This window comes from Myodes glareolus, chromosome 15, assembly GCF_982192425.1.
Source record: "Myodes glareolus chromosome 15, mMyoGla1.1, whole genome shotgun sequence".
Lineage (NCBI taxonomy): Eukaryota > Metazoa > Chordata > Mammalia > Rodentia > Cricetidae > Myodes > Myodes glareolus.
In genome coordinates, this window is record NC_142040.1 from 33,787,228 (window position 1) to 33,810,919 (window position 23,692).

Sequence of the window (23,692 nt, forward strand, 5' to 3'; positions counted from 1 at the left end):
CAGCATACATCTACCACAAATAAGGCAGTTTTCAAATGTTATAAGAAAAAATTGTCAAGTATAAATTACTTAAAATAACCAATATTCTCAATGTATATTCAGCATGGTCCTGATTAGTATTTTAAAGGCATAGTGTAGCACAGGTATGTGTATATGTGCATATATTCTTCATATATAATATATATATACTACATATATGTATATACATTTGATCCTTCAGAAATTAAAATATCAAGTATATATTTCTGCATGCATAAATTATGACTGCTTGATGATTTCTTTTTTTTTTTCAAAGTTTATTAAATTATGAAAGTTTCCTTTCCGCCCCTCCTCCCACCACCCTCCCACTGCCCCCCTCCCCCTCCTCCTCCCTCTCCATCCCTAAGAGCAGTCAGGGCTTCCAGCCCTGTGGGAAGTTCAAGTTCCTCCCCCCTCCCTCCAGGTCCAGGAAGGTGAGTATCCAAACAGACTGGATCCCAAAAATCCAGTATATGCAGAGGAAACAAGTCCCAGTGTCATTGTCAATGGCTTTTCAGAAAGGCTCCGGGCCAGCCACATTCAGAGAATCCGGCCACATTCAGAGAATCTGGTTGGATCACATGCTCGTTCAGTCCCAGTCCAACTGGCCTTGGTGAACTCTCATTAGATCCGACCCCTTGTATCAGTGGGTGATCGCACCCCTCGCGGTCCTGAGTTTTTTTTTCATGTTCTTCCTCCTTCTGCTCCTCATTTGGACCATGGGGGGCTCAGTCCGGTGCTCCAATGTGGGTTTCCGTCTGTATCGCCATCCATCGTCGAATGAAGGATCTATGGTGATAAGCAAAATCTTCATCAGTATGGTTATAGGCCAAGGCCATGACTGCTTGATGATTTCTTTACCAATTTCTTATTTTCTAACATTTCAATAATTGAACATTATTACTTCTATGATCAGAAACAAAGATTCAGAGCACACACACACAAACACACACATTCGCAATACACTCTCAGGTCTGACACTGTCTGATTAGATGGGGCTGATCAGACTCATCTTTGGGAGTTGATGCACAGACAACAGGAATAAGCAAGTAGCAAGAAACACAGATTATAATGTCAGAGCTTAAAATATGTGCTTGGCAGATTCCAGATGTTCTCGAAATCCAAACTACATTTAGGAATCCTGATGGAGTTTTGGAAGGGAACAGACAGATGGTGTGCCAACCTACTGAGCATTGCTTGGCTTTGATTCACTGGGTTTTAAAGGAAATTTCTACCAAGTCAATGTTTACCCAATCTACTTTGTTCTTTGTGTTGTCATTTATCTGGAAAGGAAGAATACAATCTTTGTCTCCCTGACAGACATGAACTTTCCTTTAGAGTCTGTAGAAAGGGTGGATAAGATGATCTAAGCCGATATGGGGCATGTCCTCTGTCCCCACACAGCCGCCCTCACCTTGCCCCTCTATCAGAAGCTGCCTCTGTGTTTTCTGCTTTTGAGGATCTCCTGGGGACCTAAATATCAGGACAGTATAATATTAACACAGTATAACAAAGTAATGCAGAATAATAAATAATACAGTAAAACAGTAGAGTATTAATGCAATTAATTATATTACATTATTGTAATAGTAAGAGCTGATGTTTATCGGACAACTTCTCTGATGCTGCTTATGCACTTAGCAGCTCGCTGAGCCTTCGTAAGGAATCGGCAAGGGGTGTGCCAACACCACTCCTGTTATAAAGGCAGGCACAGAAGCAGGAGAGGTCAAGGAACTTGCAGACCCACAGGAACAGGGCATGGTATAGGTGGGTGTGAACACAGGAAGCTGCCAAGGAGAAATAAGAGACCCAAAGGCACATCTGCCCCTCAGATACAGGGCCAGCTGTCCTTGACGGAAAAGAATAGATAAGCAGGCGGGAAGTGAGAGTCCACTGGGGAGCAATCAGTCAAAACAGACAAGAGGGCAAGAGCCTGAACAAACAAGAAAGGTGGCAAACAAAGGCCAGAAGTATGGACTGGCAGACGCACAGATGAAGCGGGGCAGGGGGCATGAGAGGGGCACTGGCAAATGAGTCCAGGGAGGCACACAGCGGGGAAAAAGGCCAAGAGAAGAACTGGGTGAGCACGTGGAGTGTAGACATGAAGGACAGGAGGCATGCAGAAAGCCACTGATAGGGTGGCAGGACTGTCAGCCAAGAGGAAGAGGGAGATGCCGAGGTGGGGAGGTGCCCACCCCAGGGAAGCAAGGCAGCGGAAGTGGCTGACTTGTGAAGAAACCGCATCATTTCCTGTTCCCTGTTACTTTAACCTCGGTCTTCCTCAGTCACTCTGCCAAACCATGAGGAGATGAACTCCTCCTGCAGGGTTTAACTTTATAGAGAGAAATGGGACACGCCAGCTGCTTCTGCCCAGCATACATTGTTGAGGTGGGGCGGTCAGTTCTCTGTGTTGTGAGGGATCCCCTGAGAGAATGACGTGATTAAAGTGAGTAGCTAATGCTCAAAATGGAGATTCTTCCCGTCCAGAACAACTGGTCTGCCAGATGGTCCCTTGTGTGAGAGCATAGCCAGGGCTTCACGCTCTGTGCGTGCTCCAGAGGACAGCCACGGGCAGCATGCTACTCTCAAGTACCCACATGTATTTGGAGGCGCCCACTCTTCGCAGAACAGTCCACATGGCCTGGCTTGGCACTGAGAGCCCTCCACTGATAAGGCCATATTCATATGTCAACAACCTTAATCCATAAAGAGATTCAGCAAATCTACATCTTGACAGCTTTAATCCTGCTCCTAAATGCCAAAAAGCCAAAGAGGATTTAAGAATTAAAGGATGTGGTTTCCTTCATCTCCCAGCTTAGTCATGGATCACAGAAGTTTATCATCACACCAAGTTCCCCAGGTCCAGAAGCTAGAAGACGAGACACATCTTCAGGTGCCTGCTGAGACAGAGGTCAAGTCGGTATGAGGTGACAGTGCCGGGTCCCTGGGCAGCAGCAAGGGAGACCCTGGTAACTCCAGCATCAGGGAAACAAGAGAGCTGAGCCAGCCCACACAGTTTCCAGTAGAGAGCTGGGAGTCTGGTGGAAAAGACAAAAGTAGTCAGCAATCAGACAAGGCTCAGAAACCTACAAACATAGATCCCTGATATAACTAAGAGTCACTTGAGCCTCATACAAGGCTTCATTTTTCCAACTACTCTGTGGGCTCACTAGGTAGTAGCTATTTTCCTCTGTTGTTATTGTCTTTGATGTGCAGCAACCATTCACACGCCCCCTAGTGGTCAGACCACAAATCTCTCTCTCTCACACACACACACATATATACAGACACAGACACACACACAGACCCCACCATTCACACGCACACTATACAACACACTCCAACACACACACATATACACACACACACCCCACACCACAAACAATCCCCGATGCATGCACATACATACACATTCACTACACACACAAGCACTACACATACCTACACCACACCATACATACAAGCATACACATACAGACACCACACAATACATACACATACTACACATATACCACACACCCTACCCCCCCACATACACACCACAAATATCCTACACCGTACACACACCACATCCATACACCACAGCAAGCATACACACTAAACACCATGCACATACATAAATAATACATACACACTACATACATACATATACACACCTCCCATACACATATACTAAACATTACACACATACATATACCACACATACACCACATACATACCCATACTCCCTACACTCATACACACATGATTCCATTGCTGGCTTCAGAAGCAAGGATGGAACTCAGTAAGCCACAACGCACAGCCTTTTGGCCAGTGGTTGGTTTCAAATTGGGTCTGTATTACACTGAATCAACAAGACACAATAATACTTTATTGGGCAGTAGGCAAAAAGGCGTTTGCTTTTTCTGGTGGGATTTCCATAATCAAGATGAATGACTGAGTATGGTAGCTCATACACTCAAGATTTCTAAGCAGAGGGATTGTGTCTCAGACCCAGCTACATACATGGTGAGACCATTCCACAAAAGAAAAAAGATTACATCTCTCTGAACTGCCAAAGAAGTCAAGATTACAATGGATCGAGGGAAGAAATAAGAGAAAATGGTGTCTGCCGTCACTGAGACCTTGGTTCTCACAGTGCACAGAGCCACTGTACCCCAAGAGAGCCAGTAAATTCCTGCTCTTCTGAAGGCAATATGAATTGTAATCTAGTCTCACAATTGAAGATGTTAGGACACACAGGAATGGAAGATGAAGTTAAAATAAATTCCCTTTATCATGGAAGTGGGAGGCTCAGGGATCAAGAGATACACTGTCTCAATGACATGTGCCAGCACTCTGCCTCCCAGAAGGAAGATGGAAAGAGAGTTGGCATTAACTCCCAATGACTCAGCATCTCTGATCCTATGCCTGCTGGGGGTAATGTCAACCTACCCTTGGATCAGGGATACCTAAAGTCACCTGGAGAAAAAAAAGCAGCTGCAGGGGACCCTTCTATCTTACATCACCAGGGACAAGCCACTTATGCCCTGCTCCCCAGTTTCAACCTCTTGGATCTTTGTTGTTCCTGGTCACACTAAGGCCTTCCTAAGTTAACATGCTGGCTCCTCCCCACCTCAAGTCCTCTGTATACAGCGTAGCTTTCTGGTTAGAAAATTATTCGCGTGAGCAGTATGCGTGTGTGTGTGTGTGTGTGTGTGTGTGTGTGTGTGTGTGTTCAATTGATTATTTCCCCTCATGAAATGTGAACAGTTCCCAGCAGAAACCCTCCATTGGAAATTCGGGGCAGATATCCCAGCTTCTCCTTTCTGCCCCCATTCAGCACTAGAGTTTGCAAAAATGAGCATATCCACTCCCATATGGTACAAATGAACACATCCCCAAGGCGTCTGTGAACAGACAGGAGGCATGTTTGATTTTTATAGCTATATGTGTCAAGTTGGGAGCTTAAGCCCCAGCAAAATGCATCTATCCTAGCTCCCCGCTCCTCCTACCCCACCCCCACAACCGTTAGCACTTTGGACTCCAAATCCCAGCAGGCCAAGTCCTGACCCCTCCCTGGGGGTGGGGTCAAGACCACACCCCATGTATTTAAATGAGCCCCCACAAGAGGAACATGTGGTCTCCTTTTTTTCTGCCTTGCTTTTGCATGGCTTCTTGGTTCCCCCTTGGGGCCACCCAAGAGCGCAGAACTCCCATTAAACCTGGATATTTCTTAATTTGGCTTGTTTTGATTTGGCTTGATTGGGAATTTTGCTGCGGCGGGGAGCTTGCGTTAGGAAATAGTCCTAACAATGTGTTGCTTCCTTCTTTAAGGGATTCCCCTGGTCTTCACATAGCACTAGGAAAATGAAACGTCCCAAGCCAGTGAATTCGAACTGCGAGTTGCTTCTCTTTGAGAGTACAGTCCCTGTTAAGTAACTATTCAAGTCCATCACTTTTGGCATGACCATCTGGTTTAACTGTTCCCTCTAGTCTAACTCTGGGAGCCCCCACTTTCTCTGGCCTAACAATAAATCCCTAGGGAGGCCACTTGCCCATCACTGCAGCAATGGCTTCCAGAAGCAGACGAGTGTCCAGTTATGTGAGCACCTGGTTCCCCTCTTGACGTTCTCCCATTTCATAAGAGGCAGTGTAACCTTGCTTCCAGACGCAGCTGACCCTCATACGGGACCTCTCTTCAGACCCTGACCTTGAGAAGGCAGCAACTGGGTTGAGAACAGGTCCGGTGGCTAAGCACTTGCCCTCTGCTCCTTCCAGGAAGCTCCCGTCACTTCTGTACCGTGGCCCCTGCTAGCAGAAGCTACAGTGAGGAGGCCCAGTAGGACAGACAGGCCTACAGCTGGGGCAAATGCTGTGATCGGCCCCGTGATCTCACGTACCCAAGGCAGAAGCACACATGATTCTGCTCTCATGATCCGAGGCGCTCTGATCTTAGCCGTGCGAGTGGTGTGGTCCTGACGAAAGGGAAGAATCCGTGTCAGCTGCAGTCAATCACAAGAAAAAGGCTTACTGGGCTCCCTGTCCTCACCCAGTGCTCCCCAAAGCATAAAGCTCCACATAGCATTAGGCAAGAAGGTGCTCAGCTCAGCCACTCAGGCTTCCTACTGCCTTGCTTTGGTAACATTTGTCCTTTGACATCTGTTCCCTCCAAGCAGCAAAGGGAAGGGGGCTGGAGGAGGGCACAGAAGGGAACAGAGGAACCTGCTAGATAGAAGGCAAAACAGCATGAACGCCAGAGCTAGAAGCCTGGCTTGTGGTTGCCTAAACCACTTGCTTGCAAGTGACTTCTGATCGCCAGCAAACTGCTTAAGCTCTCGTAATGAAATTTCGTCTCAACGACAGGGAAGATCACGGAAAAAATAAACAACTTAATATATGACCCTGGAGTCATCCCTGATACCTTACAAGCACTGGCCTCATCCCTGGTACCTCACAAGCACTGGCCTGTAGGTGCTTGCTGAACAAAGCTCATCACCAGAGGGCAGGTTGCTTCACCACTGGGTTCAGTCAGCTACTGTCTTGTCCACCTTCTGCGGTGATCATTGCAGAAGGCCCTGGACACCTCACATGGAGCAATAGTAGCAGCCTTCTTAACAGGCAGAGGTCTGGCGATCTCAGCAGAGAATGTCTGACCTGGGTCCCAGGATGTTAGCGGAGTTTCTTCTCAGAAATGGGACTTTTTCATTTTCCAGGTCTCTGTTTTGGATTTTCTGCCTGGAGAGTCCTCCTTAAGAGCATTTGTGTGCTGTAAGTGCCAGCACATGATGGCTTAGAGGTTAAGGGCACTGCCTGTTCTTCTGAAGGTCCTGAGTTCAATTCCCAGCAACCATATGGTGGCTCACAACCATCAGTAATGAGATCTGGTGCCTTCTTGAGGAAGAGACTTGGTCAGTTGTCCTCATCAATTTAGACCATGAAACACAATATGGACAAGTTCAACAGAACCGCCATATACAGGCTGCCCATACATGTGTCAGCATTGCCAGGGCATAAAAATAAATAAATAAATAGATAAGTAGATGAATAAATAAATATGCCATCATTTACTTCCCAACCAGGGGCTCCTGATATGGTCAGTAAGAATTAAAACAGGGTCAGCTTGGATGGGTCTCAACAAAACTGAGGCAGAGACGAGTTTATTTCAAGCAATGAGACTTTTTATACACTTATCAAAACAGAGTACAATGGTAGCTGCCGTGATGTAATGGCGGTTGCCAGCTCGAAAGCAAATCTAAGATTAATGTCTAAGACTAATTGTTCTGCCAAACCTTCACATGCTTTGCCAACTTCTAAGGAACACAGAGAAACACAGATGTCCTGAATGCACCACTGCCTGAGTGAGTGCCTCGGTTTCTCAGGAACCGAAAGGCTCACAGTAACCTCAGAAACCAATGACGCTGACACACACCTCTCAAGCAGCTAGGCCGGGTCGGCTTCATGATTCTCTGCACTGTGCCTTGGCAAAAATGCCTGCTACTTACCAGGAGGGGCCTTTGTTTTGTTTTGTTTTTTATATTGGTTTGGATTTTTGACACAGGGTTTCTCTGTGTAGCCCCGGATGCTCTGGAACTCACCCTGTAGACCAGGCTAGCCTCAGACTCAGAAACCAGTGACTTTTTAATTTTATGTGTGAACACCTGCTGGCCTGCATTAACTTGTCAAGAACACCAGGCCTGGCTATCATAAACGGGCTGCAGGGTGGCCCAAACAGGCTTTGTTGTTGTTGTTGTTATTGTTATTTTATTATCTGTTTGAGGAAACACAGTTCTGCTTCCTTGTAGCCCCCAACTCCCCCGACAGTGCTAGGGGCCAAGCCAGGGGCTGTACACAGACTAGACAAGTACTACACTGAGCTACACGCCCAAGAAAGTAGATTCGAACTGAGGCCCCTTTAGGCATTTCCCGCAACAGATCTGAGAGCCTAGAATCTCAGTGAGCAGAGGGAAGATAGCTCACAAAGCAGCGGGTAACCAATAGTCTCACTGTAGCTACCATGAACACACATCACTGTGCACTGGAAGCACGTGCCCTACACAAACGGTCCTCAGTGGGTAGAGTGAAACACACCTCTCCATTTGGGGCAGGCTTTATTTGACTCCCAGAGCTCTGAGCTTTCCAAAGACTCTCATCTGTCTTCTGATAATTGTCCGGAGTGTTTGAGGCTCTCCTGTTAAAGAGAAGACAACAGGAAGCTACAAAGACTAAGTGCCAGGGTCATAGAGGAGTCTAGGGATGGCTTCAGAGTGACGCGAGCTGGTGGCGTCCCTGAAGAGGCTAAGCAAGTGTACACAAGGAAACTGAACCGGGGAACCGATAACGAAGGGGCAGGGAAAGCATGTCTGCGCTCTTCCTTGATGTCTATTCTTCTGTCTTCAAGAACACAGTACTTGTTACTATTTATAATAGTGTGACAGTTCTCTTTAGAGGGAAACATTAATTGAAAATTTTACAATTCTGATTTGTATCTCACATATTGAAGAGCATCTCTATATACTGATCCCAGTGGTGCCAATCCTCTGAGCACTAGAAGTAACTGGAAACGTAACAATCTAGATGTGAAAGGCCTGGACATCTATTCTGTCAGCTCTCTGATGCTGGAAAACACCTTGTCCTGTGATGCTCAGGCTTTAAGGTACATATGGATCTCCTAGCGATCTTGTTAAAAAATGGGCTCTAAATCAGTGGGTTTAAAATGAGGTTCAGCAATTTAACAAGCTCCCCAGAGAGGTTGACTGCATGCATGCATGGCAAGGAGTAGTACATGTCCCACAAACAGCTAAGAAACTCACCTGGGTCAAAACTGGAAGCTAGAAACTAAGGAAGACTAGTCCAGCGTCTCAGGATGGTATAGCTCATGATAGCGTGTGAAGTGGCTATCGTGGAGTTTCACGTCTCAGCGAACCCACTCAAATACTCCACAGATCAATATTATCGCCAGCTAGAAAAATGGATACATTCATTTTATGTTAATTTCACAGATAATCACAAATTTTTATTTTTTATTTTTTAGATTTGTTTATCTTTTGTATTAGTGTTTTACCTGCACCTGTATATGCATACCACAGGACTGTCTGGTGCTCATGGAGGTCAGAAGACAGCGTAAGTGTTGGAAACAGAACCCAGGTCCTCTGTGTGAGCAGCAAACGCTCACTGAGCCATCTCTGCAGCCCCGTAAAGGGATCTTATGGGATTGGTGCTTTACTTGCTATGCCAACGAGGCGCCTCATAAATTTATTTTAAAATGAATCATTTCTGCAGCTGAGAAGTTCTATAACCAAGTGTGGGCAGTCAGCTGTGTTCCTTCTGGGGTTCTGGGAGAGAATCTACTTCCTTGCCTTTCTCAATTCTTGGGCCCCAGCAGGCCCTGGCAGGTGGCTCCTTCCCCTCGGTATTCAAAGCCTGCAACACCTCACTCTGACACTTGGTCCTTCGTCATGTCTCAGCACACTGGGGGACATTTCTTTGCTTTTAAGGACCTGTGTGATTAGATGGGCCTCTGAATAGCACAGGGCACTATCCATCTCAGAGTGTGATCCATCATTAGATACACAGTCTCTTTGGTCACGCAGCGGAATACTCGTTTTATGAGAATTAATATATTGACATCTTTGGTTGGGGGGCCCTTATGCTAGCTGACCAAAAGGAAACTAGGATTTGGGGCTTGGAATCATACACATATGTTCATCCCGAGACCATGCTCCTCAAGATACACAACTCCACAGAAAGTGCCAAATTGAATGTTGCTCTGGAGGGCAAATCAAGAATGGAGAGGAGTCTGGTGTGGTGGACACGGTCAGAATCCCAATAGCCTTCTCAGCAGAGTCCCTGGTGCTGAAGTGCATTTGGCCCATTTCACTCAGCAATCTCCTCCGACGCAGAGAAATCCAGTCCTTCCGGGCAACTTCAGCAGTTTGTGGTGACACCCAAGCATGGATGTCCTGTGTTGATACCCAATATGACTAGAGGGGCTGGAGAGATGGCTCAGAGGTTAAGAACATTGCCTGCTCTTCCAAAGGTCCTGAGTTCAATTCCCAGGAACCACATGTTGACTCACAACCATCTGTAATGGGGTCTGGTACCCTCTTCTGACCTGCAGGTATATATACAGACAGAATATTGTATACATAATAAATAAATAAATATTAAAAAAGAAAGAAAACCAACATGATTAGAACATGGATAGACACCAGGGACATGATTGGAGAATAATTACATGATCCAGGATCTACCCCGAAGTAAAATAAGTGTGCCTCCAACACTGAACTTCCTTGCTGGAAGGAAGCCTGGAGACCCCTGGGTGCTGTGCCCACACAGTTCAGATCCCTGCTCCTATGAGATTGTGCCTACCTGAAGCTTTAGTATCTAAAAAGGAATAAAACTCATACCACATTTCCTAAGTGCATGCAGAACCAGACTGTATTCTGGAATCAGCACTTCCAACCCACAGTACTGGGGCTCCTAGTGTCCAGACACACCTTCCCCAGGAAATCAGGAACTGAGGATGCTGACCGCCCCCTCCACACATACAGATTCACAAGGTGACCAAATAAATATCATTGAAATCCTAACTCTAGTACTTAGAAATGTGACTTTATTTGAAAGTGGGCTCTTTACAGATCTGATTAAGTAAGACGGTCATACTGGCATAAGGTGCTCTCTTAATCCAAAGAGACAGCTAGCATAATAAAAGGGGAGGAAAGAAGCCCATGCTTCTGGCAATGGAGGCTGACATCTGTGCAGTGTGTCTCTAGGCAACGGGATGCCAGCAAGTGTGAGCAAACTCCAGAGGGTCAGAGAGGCAAGAAGGGCCAGGAGTGTGGTTTCGGGAAAAACAGTCTTGCACCCAGCTGACAGGACCATGAGAAAGTGGTCAAAACTGGCCTTGAACTCACACTAGCCCAGACTGGCCTCTAATTTACTGTGGTCCTCCTCATCACACTCCCACATTATACCCCCTCAGCTCCACACACGCACGCAGTCAGGACTCAGACTTTACACAGTGAATCTGTCTGTGCAACCCTGGTGTTCTCCCTCCACTTGCTGAGGCTCTTCCGGGACTAACATAGGCTGATTTTGGTCATCAGGTCTCCACAGCCGGAAGTCTAGCACCATGTTTCCCCTTGTTCTTCCTGTTCCTGTCACAAGACCCCTCTCAGCCCCAACATGCTCACACCTTCAGCCTGCCCTGCACTTTCTTCTATGTTTCATGGACTGCTCCTTCCAGCGAAACCCTTAGGGTCTCCCCTCATGTCACCTCTCCACCACTCTCCTCCACTAGTCACCCCCAAATCAGTCTGTCGGCTCTGCCCCCTGGGGATCGATCTGCCCACAGCATCTCTCAGAGGTCGGGTCACCAAGTCATTTTGCATTTCTTGGTAGGCTTGATGGATGTCCTTCCCATGACACCAAGTTCACAGCGAAGCATATTTTCCTGCTTTTGCTTGTTTCTGTATCCTAGGACTCAGCTTAGGGCCTGTCGTACACAGACACTCCGGAACACCGGTCTAGTAAAAGTTGAATGAATGAGGTTTTGATTCTTATAACCACTTCGAAAGGAAGCTACTACCCTCATTTTGTCAATGAGAAAGCTGAAACAACAGGAGGACATTAAATGACATGAGCTGCAGGCAATTAGACTCATCATGTGTCTTAGTTCGTTGTGCACCATGAGGAAGGAGAAAGACAACACTTATGAATTCCAAAAACTTTAATAAATCAGCACATAAGAGGGCCACTGATCACTCAGGGCTGCAGGACAAGGATTCGAGAGCCTTGTTTCTCCTGACAGCCCCGAGCAGGGGCAGCAGTGGGGTTTATAACTTTTGTCAGAAACACTGGTTGCCAAGTTACAGTTACGATTTTCACCAATCAGGAATCGAAGATTCCCTAATCTTTCCTTGAGCGTTCCATCATTGTCAACGGACATACAATGTAAGCCTTTCAGTCCAACCAATCAGATTCATTTGTTCTTTCTATTGTTGGGAACAGCAGTAACGTTTCTAGAGAACCAGAGATGCATAATGACTCTTTCTATGGTTTAGGGAGGAAGTGGGTCAGCCACTGGAAAGTTCTCAGCTCCCCTAGGGCTTAGGAACCTGAACATTGTTTCACCCTACAGATAAAATGGCAGTACATAAAATGGCAGGACAAGGTGCTTTTGCCTACTCCATTCAGGGTCTCTCTCATAGAGGCACTAATGTGACCTAAAAGAATCCTGCTATGACCTAATCACCTCTCAACAGCCCCAACCCCTATTACTATCTCCATGGAGGTAAGAACTTCAACATATTAATATGCAAATGCCACAAAATAATCTGTGCATTACATATTAAAGGCGATGGTGGAGAGAGGACAGGGGTGAGGGCAGAGGTGAGAGCAGGACTGAGGGCAGGGCTGGTCCCCCTCAGTGCTAACGGAGGGTAAGAAGATGAATCCTGTGGCGGCCTCATTCCTAACATAGTAACTACGCTATCTCCATCAAGAAAAACCTAGCAGGGTGGTGTGCTCATTCATCCTGTAATTCCAGCAATAAGGAGGCTAAGGCAGGACGATTGCTAGCTGGAGACAAACCTGGGCTATTTATAGCAAGACCCTGTACTGGGGCTGGGGGTGGGGAGTTCTCTTAAGCTAAGCAGTTGACCTGTATCGAAAGCATACGAATACTAATACATTCTTACTATTAATAACTTTTACCTAATAACTGTTTCTAGTAAATTCTAAGAAAATTGAAGGTATATAAAAAATGTATGCATAGGGTGATTATCATAGTCAAATAGCCAGAGAATTAATAAACACGACATACCCTTGTGATGAATTTCTATGCAGATGCCAAGTACTTTGAAGAATATTTAAGTGGCACAGGGAGTAGTTAATTGCAACATTCAGCTAATGAAAGGACCAAGCACTAATAAAATGACACTAACGTGAGCCAGACCCATGATCGCCAAGTGACAGAGAAAAATGGAAACCATGTAGTAAGACACTAGCTGGCTGTCTTCACCTATTAAAGTCAGAAGCTACTTGTATTCCCTCCCGCGGTACTCACTATAGTCACAAACGGCTTAACACGAGCACACCACCTTTTACAACTACAGAGAGGCCTGCTACAAAGCAAACAGGGGCTTGGATGCTTTCCTCTTTTTATATTATTTCCAAATTATTGAAGAAGCTTAATCACTTTGAGTAATTTTCAAATATTCATGTTTATGTTAGGTGATGATTTATATAATGGAAGACCATATAGAGACACTTGCTTCAGTTCCAACAGGCTAAGAGCTCAAAAGTCATACTTCCTACTCCATCCAGAAGAGGTTGGCCAAATGACCCAAACTGAGTTTGCCAGGCAGATGGTCTCCCTGCAACTGAGAGATGAACCGATCTAGAATCATAAACAAGATCTACTGACAACCCACCTAGGCCCTCTGCATCTGGGTGACAGTTGCGTAGCTTGGTCTTTTGTGGAGCCCCTAGTAATGGGACCAGGACCTATCTCTGAAGCAAGAACTGGCTCTTTGGAACTTATTCCCTAGCCTTGATGCAAGGGGGAGGAGCTTGATCCTGCCTCAATTTGATATGCCAGGCTTTGCTGACTGCCATGGGAGGCCTTACCCCTTCTGAATGGGTATGGAGGAGGAGTGGATAGGGGAAGGGAACGGGAGGAGAAGAAGGAGAGGAAATTGTGGTTGATATGTAAAATAAACAAACAAATAAATAAATAGAGAGACCTGCATTCCCCAGGCCTCCCCACCACACCAATAGAGTTCTATAGTGGAAAGAGTTGTTGCCTGAACAGGCTCTCTCAGGGGAAGTGATTTAAGGGAGACCACAGTCAAGAGGGGAAACAAAACCAGAACACTGGAGAACCCAAAGTCTCTGGCTCTTGCTACCACAAATAATAAATACAACCCAAGTGATCCATCTAGCTATCTTAACACAAATCCTCACACTACATGCCAACATATCTCAGTTCCTATTAACTAGTATAACCAATACCTGAATGAGAGGCAGGCACTTTTAGGGGCCCACTCCTCCACTCGTGGGGAAAGAGTGTCACCACCACCCCCAAAGAGTCTGTGGATACACTTCTTTCAGAGTGTTCTTTCCATTTCAACCAAAACTCTTTGGAGAAATTTTGAAGCGATAGCCAAGGTCGCCACGTAACTCTTAGCATTTGAAGTCTGAAGTCCCTCTGTCTCTCCTTAGCTTCCCGGTTCCTGCAATCTCCATGGAAGGAATTCCAATGAGACACAGAGATTAGAGGAGAAAATGGGTAGAATTTATTACAGGGTGGCCTGGAGGTCTTTCAAGGAGTGAGATTATACAATAGCCAAAGGGACCGTAAGCCTGATTTACATTTTAGGCAGCTATTATACAATTTCTTAAGCTTTCCTGAGAGACTTCTTTCTGCCCAGGTGGCGGATGGTCCCATCTTGATTGACTCTTGCAGGAAGGAAAATGGTATGTTTTATTTTTTTACTGGAAATCCTCTCCCTATACATTAACCTCATAAAGGTTCAGGTTCCTGGAACCAGGTTTGATAGCTATCAATTAATGATACCTCGTCTCTTCCCAGGCTCAGAGCTAGGACTCTGAGCAATAATTAGGGACCTGCTGTTCCTGTTCTCGGTTTGACAAGCCACTGATTATGAGAGAAGGCTCCAGAATAATGTCCTCTCCTCCAGCTGATAGCTAACTACCTAACACAGGTTAATTATTTTAGCCAACTAATGGAAGTGTGACTCGCTGTAATGCTAAACCTATCATAGCCAGAAGCTTCTTATCCAAGAGCTTCCCCTTTTGACCTTGAGCTAAGCATGGTCAGGTTTGCACCATTTTTTTTTTCTTTTTAAAAAATAGAGATCGCCTCTTGGATTTGCATGCCATCTTTCCACAGGGACCATGCTAATTTTCTCCGCATTGTTCCAACTTTAGCATACACGCTGCCAAGATAAGCACTCATCCTATTTCCAGTACCTACATGGTTCTCTCCCTCTCCTTTCTTTTCTTTTTTTTTAACTTGATGTTTGCGGGTGTTTTACCTGCATTCATGTCTGTGCACCATGTGCACAGAAGAAGACATTAGATCCCCTAGTATTGGAGTTACAGATGGTTGTGAGCCACCATGTGGGTTCTGGGAATAGTACTCGGGTACGATTAATTGCTAAGCCAGTTCTTCAGCCCCTTTTCCTTTTAAACACGTGATCTACAACCTTAAACTGAGCAGGCTCAGAGATATGCCTATTCTTGCATGTATTTTCATATATATTGTAGAAACTCCCTGAATAAAATCCCATGCTTACTTTGTTTGAGGTTGGGGCAGGAGGACCTGAGTAGATGATCGGTCAGGCTGAGCTACATAGCAAGATTCTATCGTCTTTAAAAAAAAAAAAAAATTCCTCCAAATCTATGGCCCTGGTTAGACTCAGTGAATCACACAAGAAAACAATAGACACACATGAATGTGACAAAAGATTGTGGGGAAGGGACAGGGTAGACTGGGTAACAGTGAGATGGGACAGATTTGGGGCTGAGAATGGTCAGTGTGCACTATGTGTGCACAGGATGCACACACGTCAAACTGCCAAAGAGCATATTTAACTTAAAGTGGGAAAAAATTAAAACAGCAAAATATCCTAAATCCAACCAACCAACCAACCAACCAACCAACCAACCAACCAAACAACAACAACAGCAACAAACCAAGTATACAAAATGAAATAAAAATTACAAGGCATACCATAAGGCAAACAAAAGAACACTCAGGGCTGCATTGCTGGTTTCCTAGCTGCACAAACCCCTAGGTTCTTTCCCAGCACACATAAACTGGGCATGGTGATAAACACCTATAACCCCAGCACTTCTGGCGGCAGAAGGATCAGATATTCAAGCACAGGCTATGTACAAGTTTGAGGGCAGCCTGGGTCTCAACAAAACAAAACAAAACGGACTTTAAAATAATCAATCCCAGCCTGGGCGGTGGTGGCACACACCTTTAATCCCAGCACTCCTTAGTTTGAGGCCAGCCTTGTCTACAGAGATAGTTCCAGGTCAGGGTTACAGAGATGGGGGGGGGGGATCAACCCCTAATGTATTAGAGTAATTTTTTTTTTTTATGTCCTAACTGCACACTGCCAGTAGCAGCTTCTTCTAGCACATGGAACAAAGTATTCTGTGCTCACTGGCTGGGCACCACTTAGATCTTGGCATCCTGCCCACAGCACCCTGCTGTCACAAACAAGAAGGCTGAAACAATGTGCTCCCGGGCTCAGCATGCTCTCTGGGTATCCTGCCTGCAGTATCCTGCCCACAGCACCTGCCCTAGCACCCTGCCTGCAGCATCCTGCTGTAACAAACACGAAGGATGAAAGACAAGGCCATTTCATGGTATGGATTCCGCTGTCAGAGACATCACAAGATACGTGCCTTTTGATCGGAAGAAGAAATAAGCCACACTGCCTTCCTTGACTCAACAGAGCTCATGGTTAGTTAGTGATTGCCTCCAGACCTGCCAATAGGCATTCCTTCCCCTGACTAGCTGTCAATACATTTCTGGGCTCAGTGGACACTTTCCTGAACTACAATTTCTCTGTCAATCAAAAGTGTTGTGCTTCTAGATTATTGCTTAAATTGTAGCATTCATGAAAAGAGAAAAACAAACCACTGTGCCAGCTGAGAGCTTTGTGGAAATGACCTGCCCCCTTTGGAATGAAAAGTGGATCTGATTTCAGGTGAAAACTAAGGAGAAAAACCCCTAATGGCTCACTTGCAGCACCCCTATCACCCCCCAACCTCCTCCCTAGCCTTTCTCACTCTAACCCTTGCAATAAAAAACCCCCATGGCAGTTCTAGTCCAAAGGTTTATTTTCTACTTGAAAACGACCAGCCCGGTGGCAGATAGATGGGGATGCTTTAAGCCTCCCTGCACTAGTAGCTACTCCAGCGGTTATTTCTTTCAATTCCATTTTTGCCCCACTGGGAAATTAAATGGCATAAAAATCGATGCTCCGCTTTAAAGGAAAAGGGGCTGGATGACCAGATATCAATATATTCCCTTCTTGGATTATACCCTGCTTCAGCGCCTATCTGGCTAAAGAAATTTCGACAGGCCCAGAGGAGTGGAATGCAGGCATCAGCTGGAGCAAAGAGCGAGAGCTCTTTGTTTCGGATCTGCTAATGAGTAACTCTCCGCTTCCTAGGGTAGGGAAGATTTCAAGAGAAAATGTAAGCAGTGGCTCCCAGTTCTGAATTTTGTCCAAGTGCTGCAGACCACAAGCCTCTCAGGCGCATAGAAGTGAAAACAGAAACTTGGCTTCAGATGAGCAGCACGGAACTGGGCAGAACCCGATATTAGTGGCACCCAGAGCTTTGGAAGTTATAACAGAGTGCACTTTCTTCCTACAGGGGGAAAAAAAACTATAAATTTTATGGTGCTTGGGCTAGAACCCATGGCGCTACACCCAGTCCAAGGGTAATTCCAAACTTCTTTCGGCAGCTGTCACTACCCTAAGACCAGGCTCACAGTCCCATGTAAAGAAATGGCCACCTTCTCATTGATTTGCCAGCCGGAATGCACTGTTTTCTCTGACTGAGACAGAAGACAGTGTTCTGAGGTCTGGCGAGCTCCTGCTTGCTAAACACAACCCAAACATGAAGGTGTCATCATAAATACCAAAAAGGGCATTTGGAAAGAGGCCAGCACTTGCCTTCATCTCCAGGAGGGTGTTGGATTCTGGTTTTATTGTATCCAAACACCTTCACAGCAGAAACACAAGGTATGTGCTGTCTCATGCCTGTAATCCCATCCATCTACCTCAGGACCCAGCAGTGCCACTCTTGGGCATACACCCCAAAAGGGTGCTCCATCCTATCACAAGGACACTTGCTCAACCATGGTCACAGAGATTTATTCATAGTAGCCAGAAACTGGAAACAACCTAGATGTCCCTCACCCGAAGACTGGATAAAGAAAAGGTGGTACATTTACACAATGGAGTGTTACTCGGCTGTTACAAACAATGACTGTAGGGAGCCGCCAGGATGTGGCCTTGGCCAGATAGTGCCAGCACTCCTACAGCCTGGAGGTATACATATCCTTTGATGTTGCCGCCTTAGGCCGGTGTGCTCGGAGCCTTGTTTTGCATTTCAAGAGACTCGGTCTCCTGACCTGTCCCGTGACCTTGGGTCCTAGTAGAATGGCATCAACCAATCAGCATTCGAGCCTCTCACCCTAGAAAAGCGGCTGTCTTTGGATTTTTCGCTCTCTCTCTCATCCCTGTTCCCCATTCCCCCTTTCAATCAAGGAGCTCTAATAAATTGTGATTGAGAAGGATTCTTGATTTCGTGATCGTCCATTCCTGCTGGTCAGGAAGCGCGTCACAAATGACATCATGAAATTTGCTGGCAAATGGATGGGACTAGAAAAAGTTGTCCTGAGTGAGGTAACCGACACCCAAACACAGTACATACTCACTCATAAGTGGACATTAGCTGTAAAGTACAAGATAACCATGCTACAATCCACAGACCCAGAAAAACTATGTAACAAGGAGGGCTAAAGGGCTCTCCCTGGGAAGGGGAAATAGAACAGATTTTGTGGATGGACTGGGGTTGGGTGGGAATGAGAACAGGAGGGGGGTGAGGGTGGGATGGAGAGAATACTGGGAGAGCAGACTAGAACTAGAGGACATCTGCGGGGTAGTGATGTGGAAACCTAGTTCAGCATCAGTTTTCGGGATTCTACGAAAGTGACCCTAGTGAGGACTCCTAGCAGTGGAGAATTCAGAGCCTGAGCCAGCCATCTTCTGTAAGGACGCAAGGTTTCCAGTGGTGGTGCTGGGACACCAACTCAGTCACAAAACCTTCAAATGATTGAGCAAAAATAAATTCTTAAGTTGGGCATGGTGACACATGCCTGTAATTCAGCACTTACGAACTTAAAGCAGAAGGCCTGAGTTCAAAGCCAATCTGATCCGCACAGGGAGACCCTGTCTAGAAAACAAGAACAGGAACGGGGGAGATGACTCTGTTGGTGAAATACTCACCATGCAAGCATGAGGACCTGAGTTTGGATCCCCAGCAGCACTGTAAACACAGGTGTGGTCCCACACACTTGTAACCTCAGCACTGGGGTGTGGAGACAGGCAGTCAGATCCCTGGAACTTACAGGTCAGCCAGTGTAGCTGAATTAGTGAGCGCCAGGGTCAGTGAGATACCCTGTCTAAAAAATAAGGTAGACAGCAGCTGTGAAATCCACCTAGCATCAACCTCCAGCTCCACATGCATGTGTACACACACACACATACACACAAACTCATGTCTGTGTTCATGTATGTATGCATTTGCACTTGGTAATCTAAATAAAAGGTGTCCTGGGATTCATTGTGCTATTATTTTTTTTAAAATAAAGCTTCTGTATATTATTTTCTAAAGTTGGTGGAAATGAAAAAAGTTTTCAATGTATTTTTATTTATTTGGAGGGAGGGGGCACAGGATGTGCATGGAGGTTAACTGACAACTTGCTGGAGTTCTTCAATCACGTGGGTTTCAGAGACTGAACTTAGGTTGCCAGGCTTGGCAGGAAGTGCCTTTACCCACTGGGCCATGCTGCTGACCCCCCCCCCCCACACTTTGTTCTTTATTACACATATCCCTTGTTTTACTTTCATTAGCTTCCATTAACTTGTCCATTTCTATTAGAGTAGATTTTAAAATCTTAGCGGACTACACACTCTGACGTTGAACTTTGTTTTAATTCACACAGTTGAGAATTGTGGGGCTACAAAGAGATAGCATTTCAAAAACTGATGGTTTTTTGCATGTGACTAATTTTAAATGACTGGGAGTACAGAGTCAAGGGCTGCTCGCTTCCAGTACAGGGCCAGTAACTTCTAAACAGCCTCACCCATTGTGCCGTGCACGAGCTGGCTTTAGCAGTTACCAACCAGCCTGGGACAGTATCAATTTATTTTGTGTCTGATCTTCATCCGCTAGCCTGCTGCTTCTAAATAAGGACTGACGCCAGAGCCCACATTCTCTGGTCATGTTTGCCACTCTACATTCCTACCAGACAGTGTAACACCCTGAAGGTAGGTACCCTGCTCTGTCCCAGAAGACTGCAGGCACTATGACTTGACCATAACAAGATGGGTTAAATAAAGGCCTAAAACGAAACAAGTTTCAAGAGAGAATCACAGAAGTGCATTAGCACTTACTAATGTGGCTTACCTAGTATTGCTTAGAAGAGAGAGAAGAACGACCAATTTGTAGGGTACCTTGAAAGCTGTTACTGCTGGTCACATGGGCCTTGGTAAGAGGGTTGGGAAAGTCTCCAGGATATAAAATAAACTGAAAAGGAGTATGTTAGTGCAATAGAAATGACCATCCCTTCAAAAGCTACATATTGTACAATAGGAAGAGTGGATGAATCACTTCATCAAAATCTGTATGTTGCTACAATATGTCAATGGATAGAACCTTGAACCGATAATTACAGAAAACCTTAATTATGCATAGAAAAACATGGTATATATAAATACTTTTTCGGAGCTTTTTATAAAAACTATTTTAATCCACAATTTTAAAAGTGAAGCACATTCATCTCCTTGGGAAGCTTTGAAATTAAGTGGCCTTGCAAAGCAGTTGCTGGGCCTTTTCTATGCACTGGAACACACTTCAACAAGAAAGAGAAGGCAATCGTTTCCTATGGCTGGGGTTGGGATGTTAGGACTTTCTGGTGGCATGGCTGGGAATGCTTCAAATGAAAATAATTAAGCAAAAGAAAGACATTCTCATGTCCATCTCATACATCTCACGTATCTCATGTAGCTGAGAAACAATGGCAAAGAAACGTCACTGTCAAGGACTACTCAGTCTTTAAATGAAGATTTGAAACCTGTAGTATTGATACCATCTTTGGGTGGAAGACTAGAACCATAGTGTAAGAGGAACCTTCTTTATAATCTACTGGGAAGTTTTAATGAACTGTTTTATGTGTTTTTGTGGAGGCAAGAAAAAAAGGCAAAAGAGTCAAAGATGAGGTATCTTTGGAAAATTTAATTGGACCATATTTTCTTTCTTTGCTGAAAACATCATATATCATTATGAGTTCCATAGCTTACAAAGGGTAGTGGTTCTCCCACAGTTACATACTGTACCCAAACCTCTATAGAAAGATAAGACATTTCCAATCTTACTCTTGAGTATTTCTTAAAAGATGCTCTAAAGTTTCCTCACAATGGCAAGTAATGCAGAGTAAGGCGTCAATTCTCCCCCTTACACGTTCAGTGTAACAGGGACAGGAAGGAAGACTAGTGATGTCAGTGCTAGTACCCTGGGGATTGCTGCTGGGTCCTCTGAGGCGCACCCATGGCACAGAGGTGCTGATACACCCCTGCACTGAGGAACCTGAGATGGAGAAATACTGAGCAGCCTGTCACAGTCAAGCACGACTGTCACAGCAGAAAGGGGACTTGGGATTGTCTGGTTCTTGGTGCTCACAGGGCTACTGGCCTTCACAGGTAGCAAAGGAACAGGGCCAGAGCAAGACCAGAGGTCTCCCACTTGGCACTATAGTACGACAGGTTCACTTTAGGGGGCCTTCCATGTATGCACTGAAAGTAAAGTTACAAGTGCCTTTACCAATTCCTGGATCGGATTACGAGAATGAAAGTGAAACCATCTGATTTCTCCTCCAGATGAAAACAGCTCCCTTGTAAGATACTCTGGGTAGTGGGTATCTGTCACGATGATTCCCTGGTGCACAAATTTAACTGTCTCATTTGCACAGCATTCTCAGTTTTCAAACTTGTTTCATTAGCTTAAAAAAAATGATAAGGCAACCAAATTCAACTAATTTGGGTTGCAGAAAAAACATCTGGAACATCAACCTTCATCTTCTCAAGTGTTAAGAGCTCATGATTAAAAGGTAATCAACGAGTTTCTTCTCCTAACAGGAAGCAATGCAGCTACTGTCAATAAACACAGGGCCCCTCATAAATATAAAATTAAATTCTTTCCAGGAATAGCTTTCTGACTTTAATATTTGGGATTTACACTTACTCTTTATATTTTATAGTAAAAATCTATGGTCTTGGTTTCTTTCTATTCCTACACAAATGACTTCATCTCAGCAGGCTCTCACATACAGATGGCAGGTTGGGCTAGTCAGCTTATTTCAGAAGGGGATGGCGGCCACATGGCTCATGTGCTCTTAGAATCCCTGCAAAAACTCCTGCAGCTGGGTGACAATCTCTGTGTCCACTGTTTCCATAAGGGACTGGAAGCCTTGCTCCCCCAGGATCTCCTGCTGGGCCTTGAGCTTCTCATAGATGAACTGCTGCAGCGACACTGTGTGCACAGGGTCCTTCAGGGCCAGCTGTGGGACAGAGAAGGCAGACAGTGTCAGAAAGACAAGTACCCCACATGTGCCTCACTGTGGTTTTGTAACCTCTCCACACAGAACTCCTGCCTTCTACACGCCCCCTGCAGACAGCGTTCTGGGGTCCTCCGAGTGTAAGTTGCTCTGATGTGCCCAGGCCTCAAGAACCAAGGACTCATCTATCTACAGTGCTAGACCATAGTAAAAAGCATCCTAGGAGAAAGAGAACCCACCAGTGGGTAATGCTTTATCACCTTAGGACAATCAGAGATTAGAGCACAACAGTCTGGCCATGCCCTCAGGAAGTAAGGGGATGCTATTTGCCCTAGGTTATACAACACCACCATTTAATCTGTGCCTGTGTTTTTAGGTTGGGAGGAGATCAAAATTTGTTCCTCCCCAGCCCAACTACAGTAAACAAAAGAATTAAGCATGCAATTAGCATCTGCTACGCCTGTAAGTGCACAGACATATATACACATACAAGTTGCACATTAGCCCTCTTTTTCACCGTTATATTATCACAAAATTCTTTCTGAATACATGCAGAAATTTCAAAAGTGATGTCACCTGTTTTTTTAACCTATTATACACATATAAACACAATCACAGTATCAACATTTTTACCTATAACCTTGCTGAATACTCCACACAAAAACTGTTTTGTGTACTGTGTAAGTAACCTTTTTTTATACTTCAACTTCTTTTGTTTAAAACAGGTCTCAGGCAGCCAAGGCTAGCCTCAGACTAGGTAATGTAGCTGAAGTTGGCCTTGAACTCCTGCTTCTACCTCCAAACACTGGCATTGTAGGCATGTGCTACTATGCTTAGAACTTCACCTTGTTTTCTTAGGATACCTATCCCATCCATTTTAGAAGAATCACTACGGCATCAAAAATCTTGACTGATTGATACACAATCAGTTTGTTTTTCCTACAGTTTGTACCAATATAAAAGAAAAAATAGTTTTTAGTACTAACACTGTTGGCACTGATATTATTTAAATGACTTATAACTGTAATAACAAAACAATACAGTATTAGTATAAGCTGAGCATTTATTCCAGCATTAGTGATCCTGGACATCTGCATGACTTCCAATAAAGTGCATGAATGTCTTTGCCCAGTGTAGCTGAATTCCAGCTGTTTGGGCTGTATAAACAGATGTTAAAATATGACTGAGGGATAAAAGATATAGGTGCCATGAAACTTAAATCAGGCCCCATATATTACCAAAGCAGAGTATATAACAAATCTAAGATAATAAAGATGTCAATATTCATTTCCCTGCAAGAGA

General features: G+C 45.0%; 1 protein-coding gene, 1 long non-coding RNA gene and 1 other non-coding gene across 7 annotated transcripts in view; all 3 read right to left on the reverse strand.

The window, feature by feature from the left end:
- Positions 1 to 8,091: 8,091 nt before the first annotated feature.
- Positions 8,092 to 10,105, reverse strand: LOC125406042 (uncharacterized). The gene is made up of 2 exons (XR_014997077.2): positions 8,811 to 10,105; positions 8,092 to 8,188 (listed from the first exon to the last, which is right to left on the reverse strand). It is a non-coding gene; the product is annotated as an uncharacterized LOC125406042 (long non-coding RNA).
- A 4,764-nt stretch (positions 10,106 to 14,869) lies between these two features.
- LOC125406224 (U6 spliceosomal RNA) lies at positions 14,870 to 14,976 on the reverse strand. The gene has a single exon (XR_007233854.1). It is a non-coding gene; the product is annotated as a U6 spliceosomal RNA (small nuclear RNA).
- A 6,076-nt stretch (positions 14,977 to 21,052) lies between these two features.
- Ipo11 (importin 11) overlaps positions 21,053 to 23,692 on the reverse strand; it is a 172,799-nt gene continuing 170,159 nt past the window's right edge. For 4 of the 5 annotated variants that reach the window (XM_085676742.2, XM_087896878.1, XM_048442968.3 and 1 more), the window contains one exon: positions 21,053 to 22,393. In XM_085676742.2, coding sequence (XP_085532868.2) covers positions 22,229 to 22,393 — 165 coding nt within the window. In that variant the 3' untranslated portion in view covers positions 21,053 to 22,228. The remainder of the gene's footprint in view (positions 22,394 to 23,692) is intronic. The other variant, XM_087896880.1, reaches the window with a different exon arrangement.